The sequence below is a fragment of the Engystomops pustulosus genome, chromosome 2, assembly GCF_040894005.1.
Source record: "Engystomops pustulosus chromosome 2, aEngPut4.maternal, whole genome shotgun sequence".
Lineage (NCBI taxonomy): Eukaryota > Metazoa > Chordata > Amphibia > Anura > Leptodactylidae > Engystomops > Engystomops pustulosus.
This window is the reverse complement of record NC_092412.1, coordinates 6,829,966-6,850,653: the sequence shown is the minus strand read 5'-3', so window position 1 is coordinate 6,850,653 and position 20,688 is coordinate 6,829,966. Positions and strand designations below refer to the sequence as shown.

General features: G+C 44.5%; 1 protein-coding gene across 3 annotated transcripts in view; it reads left to right on the top strand.

Moving 5' to 3' along the window:
- The first annotated feature begins 218 nt into the window (after positions 1–218).
- LOC140117162 (short transient receptor potential channel 2-like) overlaps positions 219–20,688 on the top strand; it is a 29,050-nt gene continuing 8,580 nt past the window's right edge. For 2 of the 3 annotated variants that reach the window (XR_011852994.1, XM_072133645.1), the window contains exons 1-2: positions 219–411; positions 19,221–19,913. Coding sequence is in view for 1 of the 3 variants with exons in the window: in XM_072133645.1 (XP_071989746.1) it covers positions 397–411; positions 19,221–19,913 (708 nt within the window). In the remaining 2 variants the exon portion in view is untranslated. Of the gene's footprint in view, positions 412–553; positions 600–19,220; positions 19,914–20,688 lie in introns of those variants that run through there. The other variant, XR_011852995.1, reaches the window with a different exon arrangement.

Here is a 20,688-nt window from a genome sequence, read left to right as displayed (position 1 = left end):
ACCCCATTGTGTGACCCCTCTTACAGTATAGACCCCATAGTGTGACCCCTCTGCAGCAGGTAAGTTGTCATGTGACCTACATTTCCTATATATCTCACAGAACATATAAATGGCTTTAACCCTTTCCTGCCCTGCATGACTCGGCACGTAGAGAGTATCGGGGGCGGAGGCTGCAGTGCTGGTGCTGCAGGGGTTAACTACAAAGTGAAAAACAGCAACAAGAGAAACATCTGTAGCTTTCTGGTCGGAGCGTCCCCCGGGGGCCCCGGAGCCACATCACAGGCTGATTCTTTCCATAATGGCCCCAGAGAGACGCAGCGCGAGGCGCGAGGCGCAGGTGAGAGACACAAGAGCGAGAACCGGAGCGAGAGGAGGACATGAGAGACGAGCCCGAGCATGGAGAACCTGACGGTGAGTGCTACACTGTATATACACCCCATAAACTATATATACACCCCATAAACTGTATATACACCCCCAGAACAGTATATACACCCCTGTAACTGTATGTACACCCCTGTAACTGTATATACACCCCCGTAACTGAGGAGGGCGAGAGGAGGACATGAGAGACGAGCCCGAGCATGGAGAACCTGACGGTGAGTGCTACACTGTATATACACCCCCGTAACTGTATATACACCCCCGTAACTGTATATACACCCCTGTAACTGTATATACACTCCTGTAACTGTATATACACCCCTGTAACTGTATATACACCCCCCATAACTGTGTATACACCCCCATAACTGTATGTACACCCCCATAACTGTATATACACCCCCATAACTGTATGTACACCCCCATAACTGTATGTACACCCCCGTAACTGTATATACACCCCCGTAACTGTATGTACACCCCCATAACTGTATATACACCCCCATAACTGTATATACACCTCTGTAACTGTATATACACCCCCCATAACTGTGTATACACCCCCATAACTGTATGTACACCCCCATAACTGTATATACCCCCTATAACTGTATATACACCCCTGTAACTGTATGTACACCCCATAACTGTATATACACTCCCATAACTGTATATACACCCCCATAACTGTATATACACTCCCATAACTGTATATACACCCCCATAACTGTATATACACTCCCATAACTGTATATACACCCCCATAACTGTATATACACCTGATATCATGGGTTTGTTGGAGGCGTGCGCCCACCTTTGGAATTGATCCATTATATTCGCTGTGCTGCTCCACAATTGGACTGTTTGTCAGGGTACATCATGATGTCCACCGATCCTCGTCCCCTCAGGGTGCATCATGATGTCCACCGATCCTCGTCCCCTCAGGGTGCATCATGATGTCCAGCGGTCCTCGTCCCCTCAGGGTGCATCATGATGTCCACCGATCCTCGTCCCCTCAGGGTGCATCATGATGTCCACCGATCCTCCTCCCCTCAGGGTGCATCATGATGTCCACCGATCCTCGTCCCCTCAGGGTGCATCATGATGTCCACCGATCCTCGTCCCCTCAGGGTGCATCATGATGTCCACCGATCCTCGTCCCCTCAGGGTGCATCATGATGTCCACCGATCCTCGTCCCCTCAGGGTGCATCATGATGTCCACCGATCCTCGTCCCCTCAGGGTGCATCATGATGTCCACCGATCCTCGTCCCCTCAGGGTGCATCATGTTTTCCACCTGTCCTTGTCCCTTCAGGGTCCATTATGATGTCCACCGGTCCTCGTCCCCTCAGGGTACATCATGATGTCCACCGATCCTCATCCCCTCAGGGTACATCATGATTTCCACCTGTCCTTGTCCCTTCAGGGTGCATTATGATGTCCACCGGTCCTCGACCTCTCAGGGTAAATCATGATGTCCACCGATCCTTGACCCCTCAGGGTACATCATGATGTCCACCGATCCTCGACCTCTCAGGGTACATCATGATGTCCACCGGTCCTCGTCCCCTCAGGGTACATCATGATGTCCACCGATCCTCATCCCCTCAGGGTACATCATGATTTCCATCTGTCCTTGTCCCTTCAGGGTGCATTATGATGTCCACCGGTCCTCGACCTCTCGGGGTAAATCATGATGTCCACCGATCCTCGACCCCTCAGGGTACATCATGATGTCCAGCGGTCCTCGTCCCCTCAGGGTACATCATGATGTCCACCTGTCTTCAACCCCTCAGGGTACATTATGATGTCCACCGATCCTCGACCCCTCAGGGTACATTATGATGTCCACCGATCCTCGACCCCTCAGGGTACATCATTATGTCCAGCGGTCCTCGACCCCTCAGGGTACATCATTATGTCCACCGATCCTCAACCCCTCAGGGTACATCATGATGTCCACCGGTTCTCATGCAATGTCTCCAGTCTCTGTCCCACATTGGGGTGTATCAGACCTGGATTGTGCTCCAGGGTCTCTGGGTCTAGAGCCCATCCTTCCCAGGATACAACACACAATTCTATAGCTCGCATCAGGCATCAGAAAGTTCAGGTGGCCGAGCTGCTGGGTGATTGAACGGGTGAAGGACCTAGGCTGGAGATGGAGAATAGCCCATGGAGCACAACAGGTCTGAGCTTACCGGATCATTCCTCTAGTTAGAGGCTGGAGCCAGTAGATGGCCACTGTCTGGTGGTTGAGCAGTTTCACAATCTGTACCCTCAGGCTATGTCCCCACGTTCAGGTCTTGTGATGCAATTTGAAGCACAAACCTGGTGTGGATCATAATGGTGAGAAGATCTCATCAGAGGGGCTGCTCCTACTCATTTTTCCCCTCCTGAACATCAAAAATTGCATCTAAAAACCTGAATGATAGAAGGCAACCTCCAGCAGCTGGGACATGGACACTGTCGACTCCCCCCCCCTCCATCCTCTGCAACTCTCGGAAGATGATACTTAAGGGAGGGCAAATATTTCAGTGTAGAAAACAAATGAACAGGAGATTTTTGCAGTTCTAAGAAGACAAATTGTTATATTATTAATCATATAAACAACGTAATTATAAGTAGAAAACATCTAAAGTGCTGGTTGAGGTCACGTCCCAGTGGTAGATTGTCCATTAGTCAAGTTTAGGTCAAGGCAATGGTAGATTTTCCATTAGTGAAGGCATCTAATAGACATCACATAAGTCCACTCTTGGCTTGGAGCCCGACCTTTAGCTTAATCACTAAACTTAATGCAACACCCCCCACCGGGGCCTAGCCTTTTCTTAGGGCCTAGAGGCAACCGGGGCCCAGAATACCGGAGGGTATGCTGTGGTCACGGTGCTTGGTATGGGGACCGAAAGACTGTCCTGCAGCCTGGCAGCTCTCCAGCAAATATGGAGGCTGAAGTACTGCATCTCCCCGGGGCAACCCCTTTAATGTCCATAGTATGAGTCCCTGGGTAATGGATGGGGAGCCCGTGGTGTTACAGCCATATCCAGGGATCAGACGGAGGCAACGTTGTGCAAAACAACGGTTCTTTATTCGAACAACTTCAGGCAACGGGCCAAACAAACTGGTTACAGATGCCGGATTGTTGGGATTCCGGATTACTGGAGTGGTCATGGAGAGTGATCCTCAGGAGTAGATCCACCAGCCTTGTAGTAGGTGCAGGCTGAGATGTAGCTGTGTCCAGATATGGAAGCTGCAGCTTTGTCCTTGGTGTTCTGTGTGTAGCACTGATGGTGTGCGTCACACTGTCTCTCTGGTTACTCAGTGTGTGAGCTCTATATTGAGAGCTGAGGCCTGTAGTGAGAGCATGTGCTCTAAGGTCTCTCTGGTAAGAGACCTAGGTTCCAAGAGGCCTTGCCCCCTTCCTGTCCAGGGGTTTTATTATTCCATAGTCAGGTGGTGCTCACTCTCCAATCACACTCCAGTTTACAGGCTGAAATACAATTGGATAACAGTAAATCAAAACACATACTATGTTAACCCTTGCTGTACAGGCAGGGTCTACCAATGCTAATTACCTTACAATGACTGTATTACCCTAAAAGGGAGTTGATCAGTATTATAGTAGTTATATCCCTGTACATAGGGAGCAGTATTATAGTAGTTATATTCCTGTACATAGGGGGCAGTATTATAGTAGTTATATTCTTGTACATAGGGGGCAGTATTATAGTAGTTATATTCCTGTACATAGGGGGCAGTATTATAGTAGTTATATTCTTGTACATAGGGGGCAGTATTATAGTAGTTATATTCCTGTACATAGGGGGCAGTATTATAGTAGTTATATTCCTGTACATAGGGGGCAGTATTATAGTAGTTATATTCCTGTACATAGGGGGCAGTATTATAGTAGTTATATTCCTGTACATAGGGGCAGTATTATAGTAGTTATATTCCTGTACATAGGGGGCAATATTATAGTAGTTATATTCTTGTACATAGGGGCAGTATTAAAGTAGTTATATTCTTGTACATAGGGGGCAGTATTATAGTAGTTATATTCCTGTACATAGGGGCAGTATTATAGTAGTTATTTATATTCCTGTACTTAGGGGGCAGTATTATAGTAGTTATATTCTTGTACATAGGGGGCAGTATTATAGTAGATATATTCCTGTACATAGGGGGCAGTATTATAGTAGTTATATTCCTGTACATAGGGGGCAGTATTATAGTAGTTATATTCCTGTACATAGGGGGCAGTATTATAGTAGTTATATTCCTGTACATAGGGGCAGTATTATAGTAGTTATATTCCTGTACATAGGGGGCAGTATTATAGTAGTTATTTATATTCCTGTACTTAGGGGGCAGTATTATAGTAGTTATATTCCTGTACATAGGGGGCAGTATTATAGTAGTTATATTCTTGTACATAGGGGGCAGTATTATAGTAGTTATATTCCTGTACATAGGGGGCAGTATTATAGTAGATATATTCCTGTACATAGGGGGCAGTATTATAGTAGTTATATTCCTGTACATAGGGGGCAGTATTATAGTAGTTATATTCCTGTACATAGGGGACAGTATTATAGTAGTTATATTCCTGTACATAGGGAGCAGTATTATAGTAGTTATATTCTTGTACATAGGGGGCAGTATTATAGTAGCTATATCCCTGTACATAGGGGACAGTATTATAGTAGTTATATTCCTGTACACAGGGGTCAGTATTATAGTAGTTATATTCCTGTACATAGGGGGCAGTATTATAGTAGTTATATTCTTGTACATAGGGGCAGTATTATAGTAGTTATATTCTTGTACATAGGGGGCAGTATTATAGTAGTTATATTCCTGTACTTAGGGGGCAGTATTATAGTAGTTATATTCTTGTACATAGGGGCCAGTATTATAGTAGTTATATTCTTGTACATAGGGGGCAGTATTATAGTAGTTATATTCCTGTACATAGGGGGCAGTATTATAGTAGTTATATTCCTGTACATAGGGGGCAGTATTATAGTAGTTATATTCCTGTACACAGGGGGCAGTATTATAGTAGTTATATTCCTGTACATAGGGGGCAGTATTATAGTAGTTATATTCTTGTACATAGGGGGCAGTAATATAGTAGTTATATTCCTGTACATAGGGGGCAGTATTATAGTAGTTATATTCTTGTACATAGGGGGCAGTATTATAGTAGTTATATTCCTGTACATAGGGGGCAGTATTATAGTAGTTATATTCCTGTACATAGGGAGCAGTATTATTGTAGTTATATTCCTGTACATAGGGGGCAGTATTATAGTAGTTATATTCCTTTACATAGGGAGCAGTATTATTGTAGTTATATTCCTGTACATAGGGGGCAGTATTATAGTAGTTATATTCTTGTACATAGGGGGCAGTATTATAGTAGTTATATTCCTGTACATAGGGGGCAGTATTATAGTAGTTATATTCCTGTACATAGGGGGCAGTATTATAGTAGTTATATTCTTGTACATAGGGGGCAGTATTATAGTAGTTATATTCTTGTACATAGGGGGAGGTATTATAGTAGTTATATTCTTGTACATAGGGGCAGTATTATAGTAGTTATATTCCTGTACATAGGGGGCAGTATTATAGTAGTTATATTCTTGTACATAGGGGATAGTATTATAGTAGTTATATTCTTGTACATAGGGGGCAGTATTATAGTAGTTATATTCTTGTACATAGGGGGCAGTATTATAGTAGTTATATTCTTGTACATAGGGGCAGTATTATAGTAGTTATATTCTTGTACATAGGGGGCAGTATTATAGTAGTTATATTCCTGTACTTAGGGGGCAGTATTATAGTAGTTATATTCTTGTACATAGGGGGCAGTATTATAGTAGTTATATTCCTGTACATAGGGGGCAGTATTATAGTAGTTATATTCCTGTACATAGGGGGCAGTATTATAGTAGTTATATTCCTGTACACAGGGGGCAGTATTATAGTAGTTATATTCCTGTACATAGGGGGCAGTATTATAGTAGTTATATTCCTGTACATAGGGGGCAGTATTATAGTAGTTATATTCCTGTACATAGGGGGCAGTATTATAGTAGTTATATCCCTGTACATAGGGGGCAGTATTATGGTAGTTATATCCCGGTACATAGGGGGCAGTATTATAGTAGTTATATTCTTGTACATAGGGGGCAGTAATATAGTAGTTATATTCCTGTACATAGGGGGCAGTATTATAGTAGTTATATTCTTGTACATAGGGGGCAGTATTATAGTAGTTATATTCCTGTACATAGGGGGCAGTATTATAGTAGTTATATTCCTGTACATAGGGAGCAGTATTATTGTAGTTATATTCCTGTACATAGGGGGCAGTATTATAGTAGTTATATTCCTTTACATAGGGAGCAGTATTATTGTAGTTATATTCCTGTACATAGGGGGCAGTATTATAGTAGTTATATTCTTGTACATAGGGGGCAGTATTATAGTAGTTATATTCCTGTACATAGGGGGCAGTATTATAGTAGTTATATTCCTGTACATAGGGGGCAGTATTATAGTAGTTATATTCTTGTACATAGGGGGCAGTATTATAGTAGTTATATTCTTGTACATAGGGGGAGGTATTATAGTAGTTATATTCTTGTACATAGGGGCAGTATTATAGTAGTTATATTCTTGTACATAGGGGATAGTATTACAGTAGTTATATTCTTGTACATAGGGGGCAGTATTATAGTAGTTATATTCTTGTACATAGGGGGCAGTATTATAGTAGTTATATTCTTGTACATAGGGGGCAGTATTATAGTAGTTATATTCCTGTACATAGGGGGCAGTATTATAGTAGTTATATTCTTGTACATAGGGGATAGTATTACAGTAGTTATATTCTTGTACATAGGGGGCAGTATTATAGTAGTTATATTCTTGTACATAGGGGGCAGTATTATAGTAGTTATATTCTTGTACATAGGGGGCAGTATTATAGTAGTTATATTCTTGTACATAGGGGGCAGTATTATAGTAGTTATATTCTTGTACATAGGGGGCAGTATTATAGTAGTTATATTCTTGTACATAGGGGGCAGTATTATAGTAGTTATATTCCTGTACATAGGGGGCAGTATTATAGTAGTTATATTCTTGTACATAGGGGGCAGTATTATAGTAGTTATATTCTTGTACATAGGGGGCAGTATTATAGTAGTTATATTCTTGTACATAGGGGGCAGTATTATAGTAGTTATATTCTTGTACATAGGGGGCAGTATTATAGTAGTTATATTCTTGTACATAGGGGGCAGTATTATAGTAGTTATATTCCTGTACATAGGGGGCAGTATTATAGTAGTTATATTCTTGTACATAGGGGGCAGTATTATAGTAGTTATATTCTTGTACATAGGGGGCAGTATTATAGTAGTTATATTCTTGTACATAGGGGGCAGTATTATAGTAGTTATATTCTTGTACATAGGGGGCAATTTTTATTAGTATAAAACAAACATAAATACAGAAATACTTTTTCCATCAGTATAAATCATAGATGTTCATAAAAAATAAAATTTATATTAAATGAAACTTAAGAGACCATTTTGGGTAAAAGGGAAACAAAGAAAACATAAGAAAACAAATGCATCCACATTATATAATCAGACAGATTTCAGCCTAGATGGATGTTCCTCCAGAGACTTATATTCTCCCCCTTTTTCCTGACCTCTAATGACCGGATCCACCTGAGCTCGGACATGATGAGGCTTATGGCTTTATTATGGTGGAAGTCCTCGCTATGTATGGACACTCTGGTTCTCATGTGCCAGTGGTAGTACTTGATGACCTGGATCACTATGTACATGGTCTCCTGGTTAATGTTATGTACATTAGGTGTCACGCCATACAGGATCTCTGGGTACCTGAGGGACTGCAGTGATGGGATTCTTAGCTTGGTAGATATTTCACGCCAGACGTTCTGTCCACCCCAGCACTGAGAGATAAAATGGACCATAGTCTCCTCCTGCTGACACCCGAGGGGACACATACGATCTGCCACACTCAGGAACTTAAGATTTCCCCTGACAAAGAGCTTCCCCTGTAATGAGAGCCAGGCAATGTCACTGAACTTATGGGGCAGCCTCCGACCATTCAAGAACCTCAGACTGTCCTTTAGGGTGGTGGTTGGACAGTCTGGAATCGCCAGCTGTAGAGAGTAGAAGGTCCTACAGACTCTGGAGTACAGATCTTTCCTGGTCTTACTCTCAATAAAACCCTTGTCTATCTCCCATTTCCTTAAACACCGTATCCCATACTCCAGATACTGGGGGAGGAAGCCAGGAGTCCACCGGCCCCTCTTGAGACTGCCGCCTCGCACCCAACACTCTGCAAAAGGCAATATCCAGTCCCTGACACTACTTACCCACAGGAGACCATTATTTGAGTCCAAGCTTCCAAAATTTACTTTCAGAAACATGGAATCAAAGAAAACCCTTGGATTTAACATATCCAGCCCACCCTCTCTCCTCTGCAGGTAGGTGATCCCTCTTTTTACTGGGTTCAACCTGTTCCTCCATAAAAGCTGGAAGAACAGGCTAAAGAGCCTAGCGGAGAAAGATTCTGGCAAAGGAAAGACGACAGAGACGTAGAGGAAGACAGGGACCAGGTAAGTCTTCATCAGAGTAACCCTTTCTCTATAGGTCAGCCTCCAGTTCTTCCATCGCTGAACCTTTGCATTTCCGGTTTCCAACTTCTCCTCCCAATTTAGTGTGGAATTGTCTTCTCTCCCGAATTTAACCCCAAGGATCTTAATATGGGTGGAGGCCTTGGCGAATTGTGGTAGATCAAAGCCAGGAGCAGTATCCAATGTCCAGAAAGCTTGACTCTTCTCAAGGTTGACCAGAGACCCGGAGGCCTCTGAGTAACTTCTGATGGCTGCAGACAACATCTCCACCTCACGAGGTTCAGATATCACCACAGTCACATCATCCGCGTAGGCGACTACCTTCAAAGGCAAGCAACGGGGGACCGGCACCCCCTGAAAATCGCACCTCTGCAGTGATCGCAGAAACAAGTCTATGGCAAACACATACAGCAGTGGACTCAGGGGACAACCTTGTCGCACCCCAGCCTCTACCCTGAAAGTGCCCCCCTGCCAACCATTGATCAGAGGAAAGCTCTCAGCCTCTCTATACAAAGTCCTGAGCCAATCTATAAATTGTCCCGGAATACCGTACTTTGACAAAGTTGCCCATAGATAATCGTGATCAACCCTGTCAAAGGCTTTAGCCTGGTCCAGACCTACAACATATCTCCCACACCTCAGAGCTTTACATCTCTCAAACATCTCTCTTATCGAGAGGACTGCTCCCGAGATGTTCCGCCCTCTTACTGTGCCGTACTGAGAGCCTGCCAACAGTGCCGGGGACAAACAGACTAACCTAGTCCAGTTCTTGATGTCACTAGGCTCTTTCCCTTTGGACAGTAGAATTAGCGATGAGACCCTCATGGATGGAGGCATCAGGTGATTTTCTAGACAATTTCTGTAAACATCCATGAGGACTGGAGCCAAGAGGTCCCTGAACTTCTTATAAAATTCTGCTGTAATACCATCAGGACCTGGTGCCTTCTTCAGATTTAACTTATCAATTGCCTCTTTTATCTCCTCCATCGTTATTTCTGCTGTCAAAGGAGAAAAGTCCAATTCTCTAGTATCAGGGCCTGGAGTTGCCTCCAAGAATTGGGTCACTTTTTCCTTATCCAAAGCTTTCTTCTGAAACAAGTCAGTATAGTAAGATCTCACCACCCCCAGGATTCCCTCCCGAGACTCTTGTAAAACACCCTGGGAGTCAGTGAGACCTGCGATCAGTTTCTTCTCCACACGCTCCCGGCAATTCTCAAATGGATCCGGTGCCCCTCGGGTGCCATAGTCCCTTTCCACTACCAGGGAGGTGTACCTACTGTACTGATACTGCCTTATCTCAGATTTCAGCCGGTCAATCCTTTGTTGGTCATCCCCACCCGCCGAATAGAGTGACTCCAATTCTTTCCGCAGTCTCAGATACTGGCTGTACTTACTTCTCCCCTTCTTAATTGACAGTCTCTGTAAGAGGGATCGGATCTCCTCCTTGACGTCCTCCCACCAGTCGGCCATGTTGTTGTAAAAATCCACTCTGTCAAGTTGGTTCTGGAAAAAAGAGTGAACGTATTCCTGTACACAATTGTCATCTAGTAGGCTAGAATTTAGTCTCCATAGCCCTCTACCAACATCAGGATACTTAGAGGCACCCAAATAAAAAGTATAAGGCCGAGTGATCAGAGTATGGGACAGTTCTTTCCCTTCTTTCTCCGATGGCTTCAGTAGGACTCACCAGAGCGAGATCTATCCTACTGCTGCGTCCTGCACATGTGTAGGTGAACTTAGGACTCCTACCACCCTGTACAAAAAACATCGGACATTCAGACTGCTGAATTATACTGTTAAGGACCTTACAGTCCCTGGTAAGGGGCCTACTGTTCCTGTCCCTGGTGGTATTGGTGGCATTAAAGTCCCCAGCCATGACAGGAATAGACGTGAATAGATATGGCTTCACATCATTAAAAAGCTGAGTTCTTTCGGTCACTGTCTGTGGGCCATAGATGTTAATGAGCCGGAGTCTTCTGCCTCTGATGGTGACCTCTAGCAGCAGGCACCGTCCCATCGATACCTCGATGAGTCTGTGGACGGTGACATTGTGGGTGTTGAACAAGATGGAGATTCCGGCATAAGGCTCCACAGCCAGCGACCAAAAGGACGGACCAGACTGCCAATCTCTCTCCGCCTCTCGTAGGAGACCCAAGGTGTTTAATCTTGTCTCCTGTAAGAAATATACATCAGCATTGAGATATCTTAGATGTTCGTACACAACATGTCTGGTCCTTCTAGCTCTAATGCTATTCACGTTACTGGTGACCATAGTAAGATGGAAGTCTGCCATCATGAGAAGAAATAGAAAGACCATCCCCATCATCATAAGTCAGAGTCAGAGTTGTCTTCCTGACTACCGGCTTCCATATCCCATACAGACTGAGATTCGGCATTAAGGGGTTTCCTTTTTGTGGGAGGATCTCCCCCTGGGTCGTTATCATACTCCTCCATCATACGTTTCAGCTCTCGATCTATCTCCTCTTCTCCATCTGACTCGGACAGTACGCTGTACCTATTAGTGGTTACGGTAACATCAGCCTGACTCTGCACTTTCATTTTTGGGGTTTTTGGACAGTGGTCCACGCAGTCTCAGGTTTTCTGGTGCTCTTATCCTTTTTCCTCTTTTTAACACTATGATTTCCCCCACTGGTGGGTGTCAAGTCAGGGGAAGAGACGGGCGCTGGCGGCACTACAGGCTGCTCCACTACCTCCATGTCCCCCTCTGTGTGACCTGTCCCTGGATGGTCCGGGGCAGCACCCCTTATATCAGGAGTTTCTTGCACAGTACACACTGACCCTGACAATAGGGCCTCCTCCTCCTGCTCCTCCTCTGGTAAATCTGCCCCTTCCATCAGGTCTTCATCGGGGAGGTCCCTACAGATGTTGTGCCAGGCATCAGGACAGTCCCTGTGGGGGTGACCGATCTGACCACAAAGGTTGCATCTGATGGTCTTGCAGTTGGCGCTCACATGGCCGAGGTCCCCGCACAGGGTGCACTTCACTGTGGTGCAGTTACTCGCCACGTGACCTGATCTCCCACACCTAAAGCATAGCCTGGGCTGACCGACATAAAAGCACACACCCTTCTCTCTGCCGATAAAGAAGGAGTTGGGGAGGTGATGGGTGATGTTCTGGTGTTGATGTAATTTAACCAGGACCCTCCACCCCCCGGTCCAGATCCCATCCTTATCCCTGGTCTTGGTCATGTCTGACATGAGGGTGCAATGTCTCCTAAGCCAGGTAATGATATCCTGAGGGGGGACAGACTCGTTCCAGAACATGATGGTGACAATCGCTGTATCTGGCTTGGAGATGGGAATAAAGCTAAACTTGTTCCACCCCTCAGTATCTCTGTATCGGGGACATTGAGCCCAGAACCGGTCCAGATTAGACATCAGCTTGAAGCTAATGTCATACCCCTGTCTGTCAGGCAGATTTATTACGGCCAGGATGTCGGCTGGCTGGAAACCCATCTGGGCGCACAACATGTCCCTGACCACATGCCTCCTGTCAGGTAGATCCTCTTTAGCCCCTCTATGCCTAAACCTGACAACATTCCTCCTCTTGAAGGCCTGACCAGTATAGCTGGTATTAGAGGAGAAAAATGGGGAACCGCGACTCCAAGCATTGCCTGATGACTGACCCCTGTCCTGCTGTGGGGGATGTGTGGGCTGTGCACTGTCTGTACTAGGGCCCTGCTGACCACCCGGACCATGGGGCTGCTGACCACCCTGACCATGGGGCTGCTGACCACCCGGACCATGGGGCTGCTGACCACCCTGACCATGGGGCTGCTGACCACCCTGACCATGGGGCTGCTGACCACCCTGACCATGGGGCTGCTGACCACCCTGACCATGGGGCTGCTGACCACCCTGACCATGGGGCTGCTGACCACCCGGACCATGGGGCACTGCTGCCTGTGGTGTGACTAGTGGGGGGAACTCCTCAGCTGTTGACTGTCCCGCACCCTCCACAACAACATCAGCGCTATCTGTGTCACCAGCTGCCATACATTGTCCCTGGGATGACTCCTCAGCTGGGACATTATCACACACAGAGACATCAGACATATCAGAAAAAACAATATTAGACACATCAGCAGCGCTCCACTAAGAACCTATCATATAGGATATCTCAAATATTTTTGGTGCATAGGGTGCACTACACACCAAAAATGTTAAATAAATTCGGTCAATCGGGAAAAGAGAAGTGCCCGAGGTGCGAGCTTGTAGATGCGGATTTAATACATATGATATGGAGGTGCCCAAAATTAGTGCGATATTGGGAAGCCATAATAGAGGGCATCAGAGTGCTCAGTGGTTGTAATGTCCCATATAGTGCTAAAAACTGTATCTTGGGAACAGAAATTGGGCTAATTGGTACAAGAAAAGGTAAACGAGAGGCTATGGAAGGTCTGTTAATGGCACGTAAAATGATATTGTATAATTGGAAAAACAAAGATCCACCTAGGTTTCAAGTGTGGCGAACTAGAATGGACCATATGAGAATAATGGATGCTGATGAAGCTCTTGAGGAGTAAGATGAATTGTTTATGGGAGTAGTGGAATTAGGAAAAGAGAGTATAGACATTGGTTAGCTAGGATTCACCAGTCGTTGGGGGGTGGGGGGGGGGGGGTGGGCGGGGAGTTGTAAAGGGAATATAATAAAAAAATGTATATTTATATTTATCTGTGAAAGATCACTAATGTATATTCATAATTAAGCTGTTAAGGATCTCTACAATAAGTGTATATTGGAAATGTATAAAGTTTTGTATTTGACAGAGGACGAATTGTACATTTATTGTTATGTTGTGCTGAATCATTAATAAAAAAAATTTAATATAAAAAAATAAAATAAAAAAAAGACACATCAGCAGCATAATTAGCATCAGCATTAACCCCTTGCAGATCACAGTCCTGAATGTCCTCCCCAGAAACATCCTGCACAGCAAAGTCCTGTGGAGAAACACCCTGAGGTGCCATGGTGTTACCTTCAGGTGCGAGTCCTGAGTCCTCCTGCAGTTTGCCTTGTGGTGTTTGCACAACTTCACTGCTGTCATCGGGTCCGCTTACTGCTGGGACTTGTGGTGCCTCACCAAGGGTTGCTGGGACTTGTGGTACCTCACCAAGGGTTGCTGGGACCTGTAGTACCTCACCGTGTTGATGTTGTCTTCTTTTGTATACATCTCCCTCCTCAAAAAGAGGAGTTGCCGGCTGCAGTACTGGCCTTACATGGGACTGCTGGGTCTCAAACCTGGATGTTGACGCAGATATCTTGTCAAACCTCTGCTGGTTCCTGTAGGTCTCTCCAACTGGTCCCATTTGGTCAATAACAGACTCCATCTCCCTCACAATGTCAGATAGTTGTTTGGCCAGGGAGTCCAGCTTGTTATCCAGCAGGTTCTGCTTCCCCGGGTTCGCTGCCTTCAGTTTGTTAGTGGATTCAATTTGTTTTTGCAGGAGAAGTTTTTGCTTTTTGAGTGTCTCCATTTTCCTCACCAGTGCTGGGATCTGAGCGGCCAGCTGGAGCTCCGGTGATGGGGGCTGGAGCTCAGGTGATGGGGGCTGGAGCTCCGGTGATGGGGGCTGGAGCTCAGGTGATGGGGGCTGGAGCTCCGGTGATGGGGGCTGGAGCTCCGGTGATGGGGGCTGGAGCTCCGGTGATGGGGGCTGGAGCTCAGGTGATGGGGGCTGGAGCTCATGTGATGGGGGCTGGAGCTCCGGTGATGGGGGCTGGAGCTCAGGTGATGGGGGCTGGAGCTCCGGTGATGGGGGGCTGGAGCTCCGGTGATGGGGGCTGGAGCTCAGGTGATGGGGGCTGGAGTTCCGGTGATGGGGGCTGGAGCTCAGGTGATGGGGACTGGAGCTCAGGTGATGGGGGCTGGAGCTCCGGTGATGGGGGCTGGAGCTCAGGTGATGGGGGCTGGAGCTCAGGTGATGGGGGCTGGAGCTCAGGTGATGGGGGCTGGAGCTCCGGTGATGGGGGCTGGAGCTCAGGTGATGGGGACTGGAGCTCAGGTGATGGGGGCTGGAGCTCCGGTGATGGGGGCTGGAGCTCCGGTGATGGGGGCTGCAGTTTGCTGCTGGACTGTTGCTTGCTTGCAGGCCTGGGTCCTGTAGGCACACCATGAATGATCTTTCCTGGGACCGGACCCTGAGATTTTGGTGCAGAGTCCTGAAACTTAGGGTCCGGAGGTCTTGCAGACACAACAGTGGTAGCACCTTTGGTTTTTCCTTCTTGGCTGCTTTTGGTCTCCTTCACAGCCTGCAGGCCCCCAGACCTGGTGCGCTCAGAAGGTAACACAACACTCTGCTGCAGGTTCTCCTGGATGGTCTGTCTCTCCAGTGATGTCCTCCTCTGCCTGCCCGGGGTGGAGGTGGATGGTCTGTCTCTCCAGTGATGTCCTCCTCTGCCTGCCCGTGGTGGAGGTGGATTGTCTGTCTCTCCAGCGATGTCCTCCTCTGCCTGCCCGGGGTGGAGGTGGATTGTCCACCTGAGGCTTGCAATGGAGTTTGCTTCTCACTCTGGGTGTAACTTGCCTTAGAACTTTCCATCACTTTACTTTTGCTCACAGATGATACAACACTCGCACAGGCAGGTTTCTCCAGGTTTCTGCTTTTCACTGCTTCTTTATAGATGCCAACTTTCTGGACATTACTGCAGTCACTGGTTTCATTCTTAGAAACAATGGAATTTTCATCCCTTGCTGTAGTTTTCTGGGTATTGTTTCCCAGATTAGGCCTTGGAGCCTGGGCCTTGCATGGGGAGCTTCCCCACCCAGGGTGGCCCCGCCCTGGGCTATCTCCAGACATCCAGAGAGATCAGGAGCTCAACTAGCACACAACCTCACCTCTAGGAGGCAGGATTATAGTAGTTATATTCTTGTACATAGGGGGCAGTATTATAGTAGTTATATTCCTGTACATAGGGGGCAGTATTATAGTAGTTATATTCTTGTACATAGGGGGCAGTATTATAGTAGTTATATTCTTGTACATAGGGGGCAGTATTATAGTAGTTATATTCCTGTACATAGGGGGCAGTATTATAGTAGTTATATTCCTGTACATAGGGGGCAGTATTATAGTAGTTATATTCCTGTACATAGGGGGCAGTATTATAGTAGTTATATTCCTGTACATAGGGGGCAGTATTATAGTAGTTATATTCCTGTACATAGGGGGAAGTATTATAGTAGTTATATTCCTGTACATAGGGGGCAGTATTATAGTAGTTATATTCTTGTACATAGGGGGCAGTATTATAGTAGTTATATTCTTGTACATAGGGGGCAGTATTATAGTAGTTATATTCTTGTACATAGGAGGCAGTATTATAGTAGTTATATTCCTGTACATAGGGGGCAGTATTATAGTAGTTATATTCTTGTACATAGGGGGCAGTATTATAGTAGTTATATTCCTGTACATAGGGGGCAGTATTATAGTAGTTATATTCCTGTACATAGGGGGCAGTATTATAGTAGTTATATTCCTGTACATGGGGGCAGTATTATAGTAGTTATATTCCTGTACATAGGGGGCAGTATTATAGTAGTTATATTCCTGTACATAGGGGGCAATATTATAGTAGTTATATTCTTGTACATAGGGGGCAGTATTATAGTAGTTATATTCCTGTACATAGGGGGCAGTATTATAGTAGTTATATTCCTGTACATAGGGGCAGTGTTATAGTAGTTATATTCTTGTACATAGGGAGCAGTATTATAGTAGTTATATTCTTGTACATAGGGGGGCAGTATTATAGTAGTTATATTCCTGTACATAGGGGGCAGTATTATAGTAGTTATATTCTTGTACATAGGGGGCAGTATTATAGTAGTTATATTCCTGTACATAGGGGGCAGTATTATAGTAGTTATATTCTTGTACATAGGGGGCAGTATTATAGTAGTTATATTCCTGTACATAGGGGGCAGTATTATAGTAGTTATATTCCTGTACATAGGGGCAGTATTATAGTAGTAATATTCCTTTACATAGGGGGCAGTATTATAGTAGTTATATTCTTGTACATAGGGGGCAGTATTATAGTAGTTATATTCTTGTACATAGGGGGCAGTATTATAGTAGTTATATTCTTGTACATAGGGGGCAGTATTATAGTAGTTATATTCTTGTACATAGGGGGCAGTATTATAGTAGTTATATTCCTGTACATAGGGGGCAGTATTATAGTAGTTATATACTTGTACATAGGGGCAGTATTATAGTAGTTATTTATATTCCTGTACTTAGGGTGCAGTATTATAGTAGTTATATTCCTGTACATAGGGAGCAGTATTATAGTAGTTATATTCTTGTACATAGGGGGCAGTATTATAGTAGTTATATTCTTGTACATAGGGGGCAGTATTATAGTAGTTATATTCTTGTACATAGGGGGCAGTATTATAGTAGTTATATTCCTGTACATAGGGGCAGTATTATAGTAGTAATATTCCTGTACATAGGGGGAAGTATTATAGTAGTTATATTCTTGTACATAGGGGGCAGTATTATAGTAGTTATATTCTTGTACATAGGGGGCAGTATTATAGTAGTTATATTCCTGTACATAGGGGGCAGTATTATAGTAGTTATATTCTTGTACATAGGAAGCAGTATTATAGTAGTTATATTCTTGTACATAGGGGGCAGTATTATAGTAGTTATATTCCTGTACATAGGGGGCAGTATTATAGTAGTTATATTCTTGTACATAGGGGGCACTATTATAGTAGTTATATTCTTGTACATAGGGTGCAGTATTATAGTAGTTATATTCTTGTACATAGGGGGCAGTATTATAGTAGTTATATTCCTGTACATAGGGGGCAGTATTATAGTAGTTATATTCTTGTACATAGGGGCAGTATTATAGTAGTTATTTATATTCCTGTACTTAGGGGGCAGTATTATAGTAGTTATATTCCTGTACATAGGGAGCAGTATTATAGTAGTTATATTCTTGTACATAGGGGGCAGTATTATAGTAGTTATATTCTTGTACATAGGGGGCAGTATTATAGTAGTTATATTCTTGTACATAGGGGGCAGTATTATAGTAGTTATATTCTTGTACATAGGAAGCAGTATTATAGTAGTTATATTCTTGTACATAGGGGGCAGTATTATAGTAGTTATATTCCTGTACATAGGGGGCAGTATTATAGTAGTTATATTCTTGTACATAGGGGGCACTATTATAGTAGTTATATTCTTGTACATAGGGTGCAGTATTATAGTAGTTATATTCTTGTACATAGGGGGCAGTATTATAGTAGTTATATTCCTGTACATAGGGGGCAGTATTATAGTAGTTATATTCTTGTACATAGGGGCAGTATTATAGTAGTTATTTATATTCCTGTACTTAGGGGGCAGTATTATAGTAGTTATATTCCTGTACATAGGGAGCAGTATTATAGTAGTTATATTCTTGTACATAGGGGGCAGTATTATAGTAGTTATATTCTTGTACATAGGGGGCAGTATTATAGTAGTTATATTCTTGTACATAGGGGGCAGTATTATAGTAGTTATATTCTTGTACATAGGAGGCAGTATTATAGTAGTTATATTCTTGTACATAGGGAGCAGTATTATAGTAGTTATATTCTTGTACATAGGGGGCAGTATTATAGTAGTTATATTCTTGTACATAGGGGGCAGTATTATAGTAGTTATATTCTTGTACATAGGGGGCAGTATTGCAGGAGTTATATTCTTGTACATAGGGGGCAGTATTATAGTAGGTATATTCTTGTACATAGGGGGCAGTATTATAGTAGTTATATTCCTGTACATAGGGGGCGGTATTATAGTAGTTATATTCCTGTACATAGGGAGCGGTATTATAGTAGTTATATCCCTGTACATAGGGGGCGGTATTATAGTAGTTATATTCTTATACTTAGGGGGCAGTATTATAGTAGTTATATTCCTGTACATAGGGGGCAGTATTATAGTAGTTATATTCCTGTACATAGGGGCAGTATTATAGTAGTTATATTCTTGTACATAGGGGGCAGTATCATAGTAGTTATATTATTGTACATAGGGGGCAGTATCATAGTAGTTATATTATTGTACATAGGGGGCAGTATTATAGTTTCATGTTCTGTATCTTTCTGTAGCAAGCTAATTGGAGAGAAATTGTAAATAAGAAGCTGAAGTTTCCAGTGAGTCTTATAAACGCCATACACGATGGGAACCTTCCCCAGGTGCAGCAGCTCCTACAGGTCAGTGATGGGATCCTGCGGCAGCTGGACGATAGTGAAGACCGATCCTGGCGGGAAGCCCTCAATCTGGCCATCCGTACAGGAAATGAGGAGATCATGAAGACCTTGCTGCACTGTGTGAAGTTTGACTTCCGGCAGATACATGAAGCTCTCCTCGTGGCTGTGGACACCAACCAACCTCATGTGGTGAAGATGTTACTGGATCGCCTGGACCAGGAGAAGGGACTGAAGATGGACATCAAGTCATTCTCACTGGCTTTCTTCGACAACTCTATTGACAACTCCCGCTTTGCCCCTGGAGTGACTCCACTCACCTTGGCCTGTGAGAAGGACCTCTATGAAATTGTAGAGATGCTCATGAAAAAAGGCCACGTGATCACCACCCCACACAAGATCTCCTGCGCGTGTCTGGAGTGCAGCAATGGCCGCAAGTATGACCTCCTTAAGTTCTCACTGTCACGAATCAACACCTACAAAGGCATCGCCAGCAGGGCCTACCTGTCCATCGCCAGCGAGGACGCCATGCTGAGGGCCTTCAAGCTGAGCCGGGAACTCAAGAGACTCTCAAGGAAAGAGCCCGAGTTTAAGGTTAGTAATTTCTTTAATGCACACCACTTTGAAGTCCTCATCCGTGTATTGTTATGGAATTTGGTTACAAGTAAAGTGTTCTTTCACTTTCTAGTTTCAGTGAATTTGCATCCTAGTCCCTGGTTTCCAGTGGTTTACTGTCCCTGTCCCTAGTGTCCGGTGGTTTAGTTCCCCTAGTCCGTGGTGTCCAGTAATTTCATGCCCCTAGTCCCTGGTGTCCAATGGTTTTGTGTTCCATTCCCTAGTGTCCAGGGATTGCGGGGCCCAGTCCCTGGTATCCATGTGGTTTTGTTTCCCTGGTGTCCAGTGGTTTAATGTTCCAGTCCCATGTGTCCAGTGGTTTTGTGCCCCAGTCCCTCTTGTCCAGTGTTTTAGTGTCCCAATCTCTGGTGTCCTGTGATTGATTGTTCCAGTCTCTGGTGTCCATTGGATAACTATCCTGGTCCCTGGTGTCCAGTGGCTTACTATCCCAGTCATTGGTGTCCAGTGGCTTACTATCCCAGTCCCTGGTGTCCATTGGCTTACTATCCCAGTCCCTGGTGTCCATTGGCTTACTATCCCAGTCCCTGGTGTCCATTGGTTTAGTATCCCAATTACTGGTGTCCATTGGCTTATCATCCGAGTCCCTGGTGTCTAGTGGTTTAGTATCCCAGTCCCTGGTGTCCATTGGCTTACCATCCTTGTCCCTGGTGTCCATTGGCTTACTATCCGAGTCTCTGGTGTCCAATGGTTTACTGTCCAGTCCCTCTTCTCCAGTGGTTTACTGTTCCAGTCT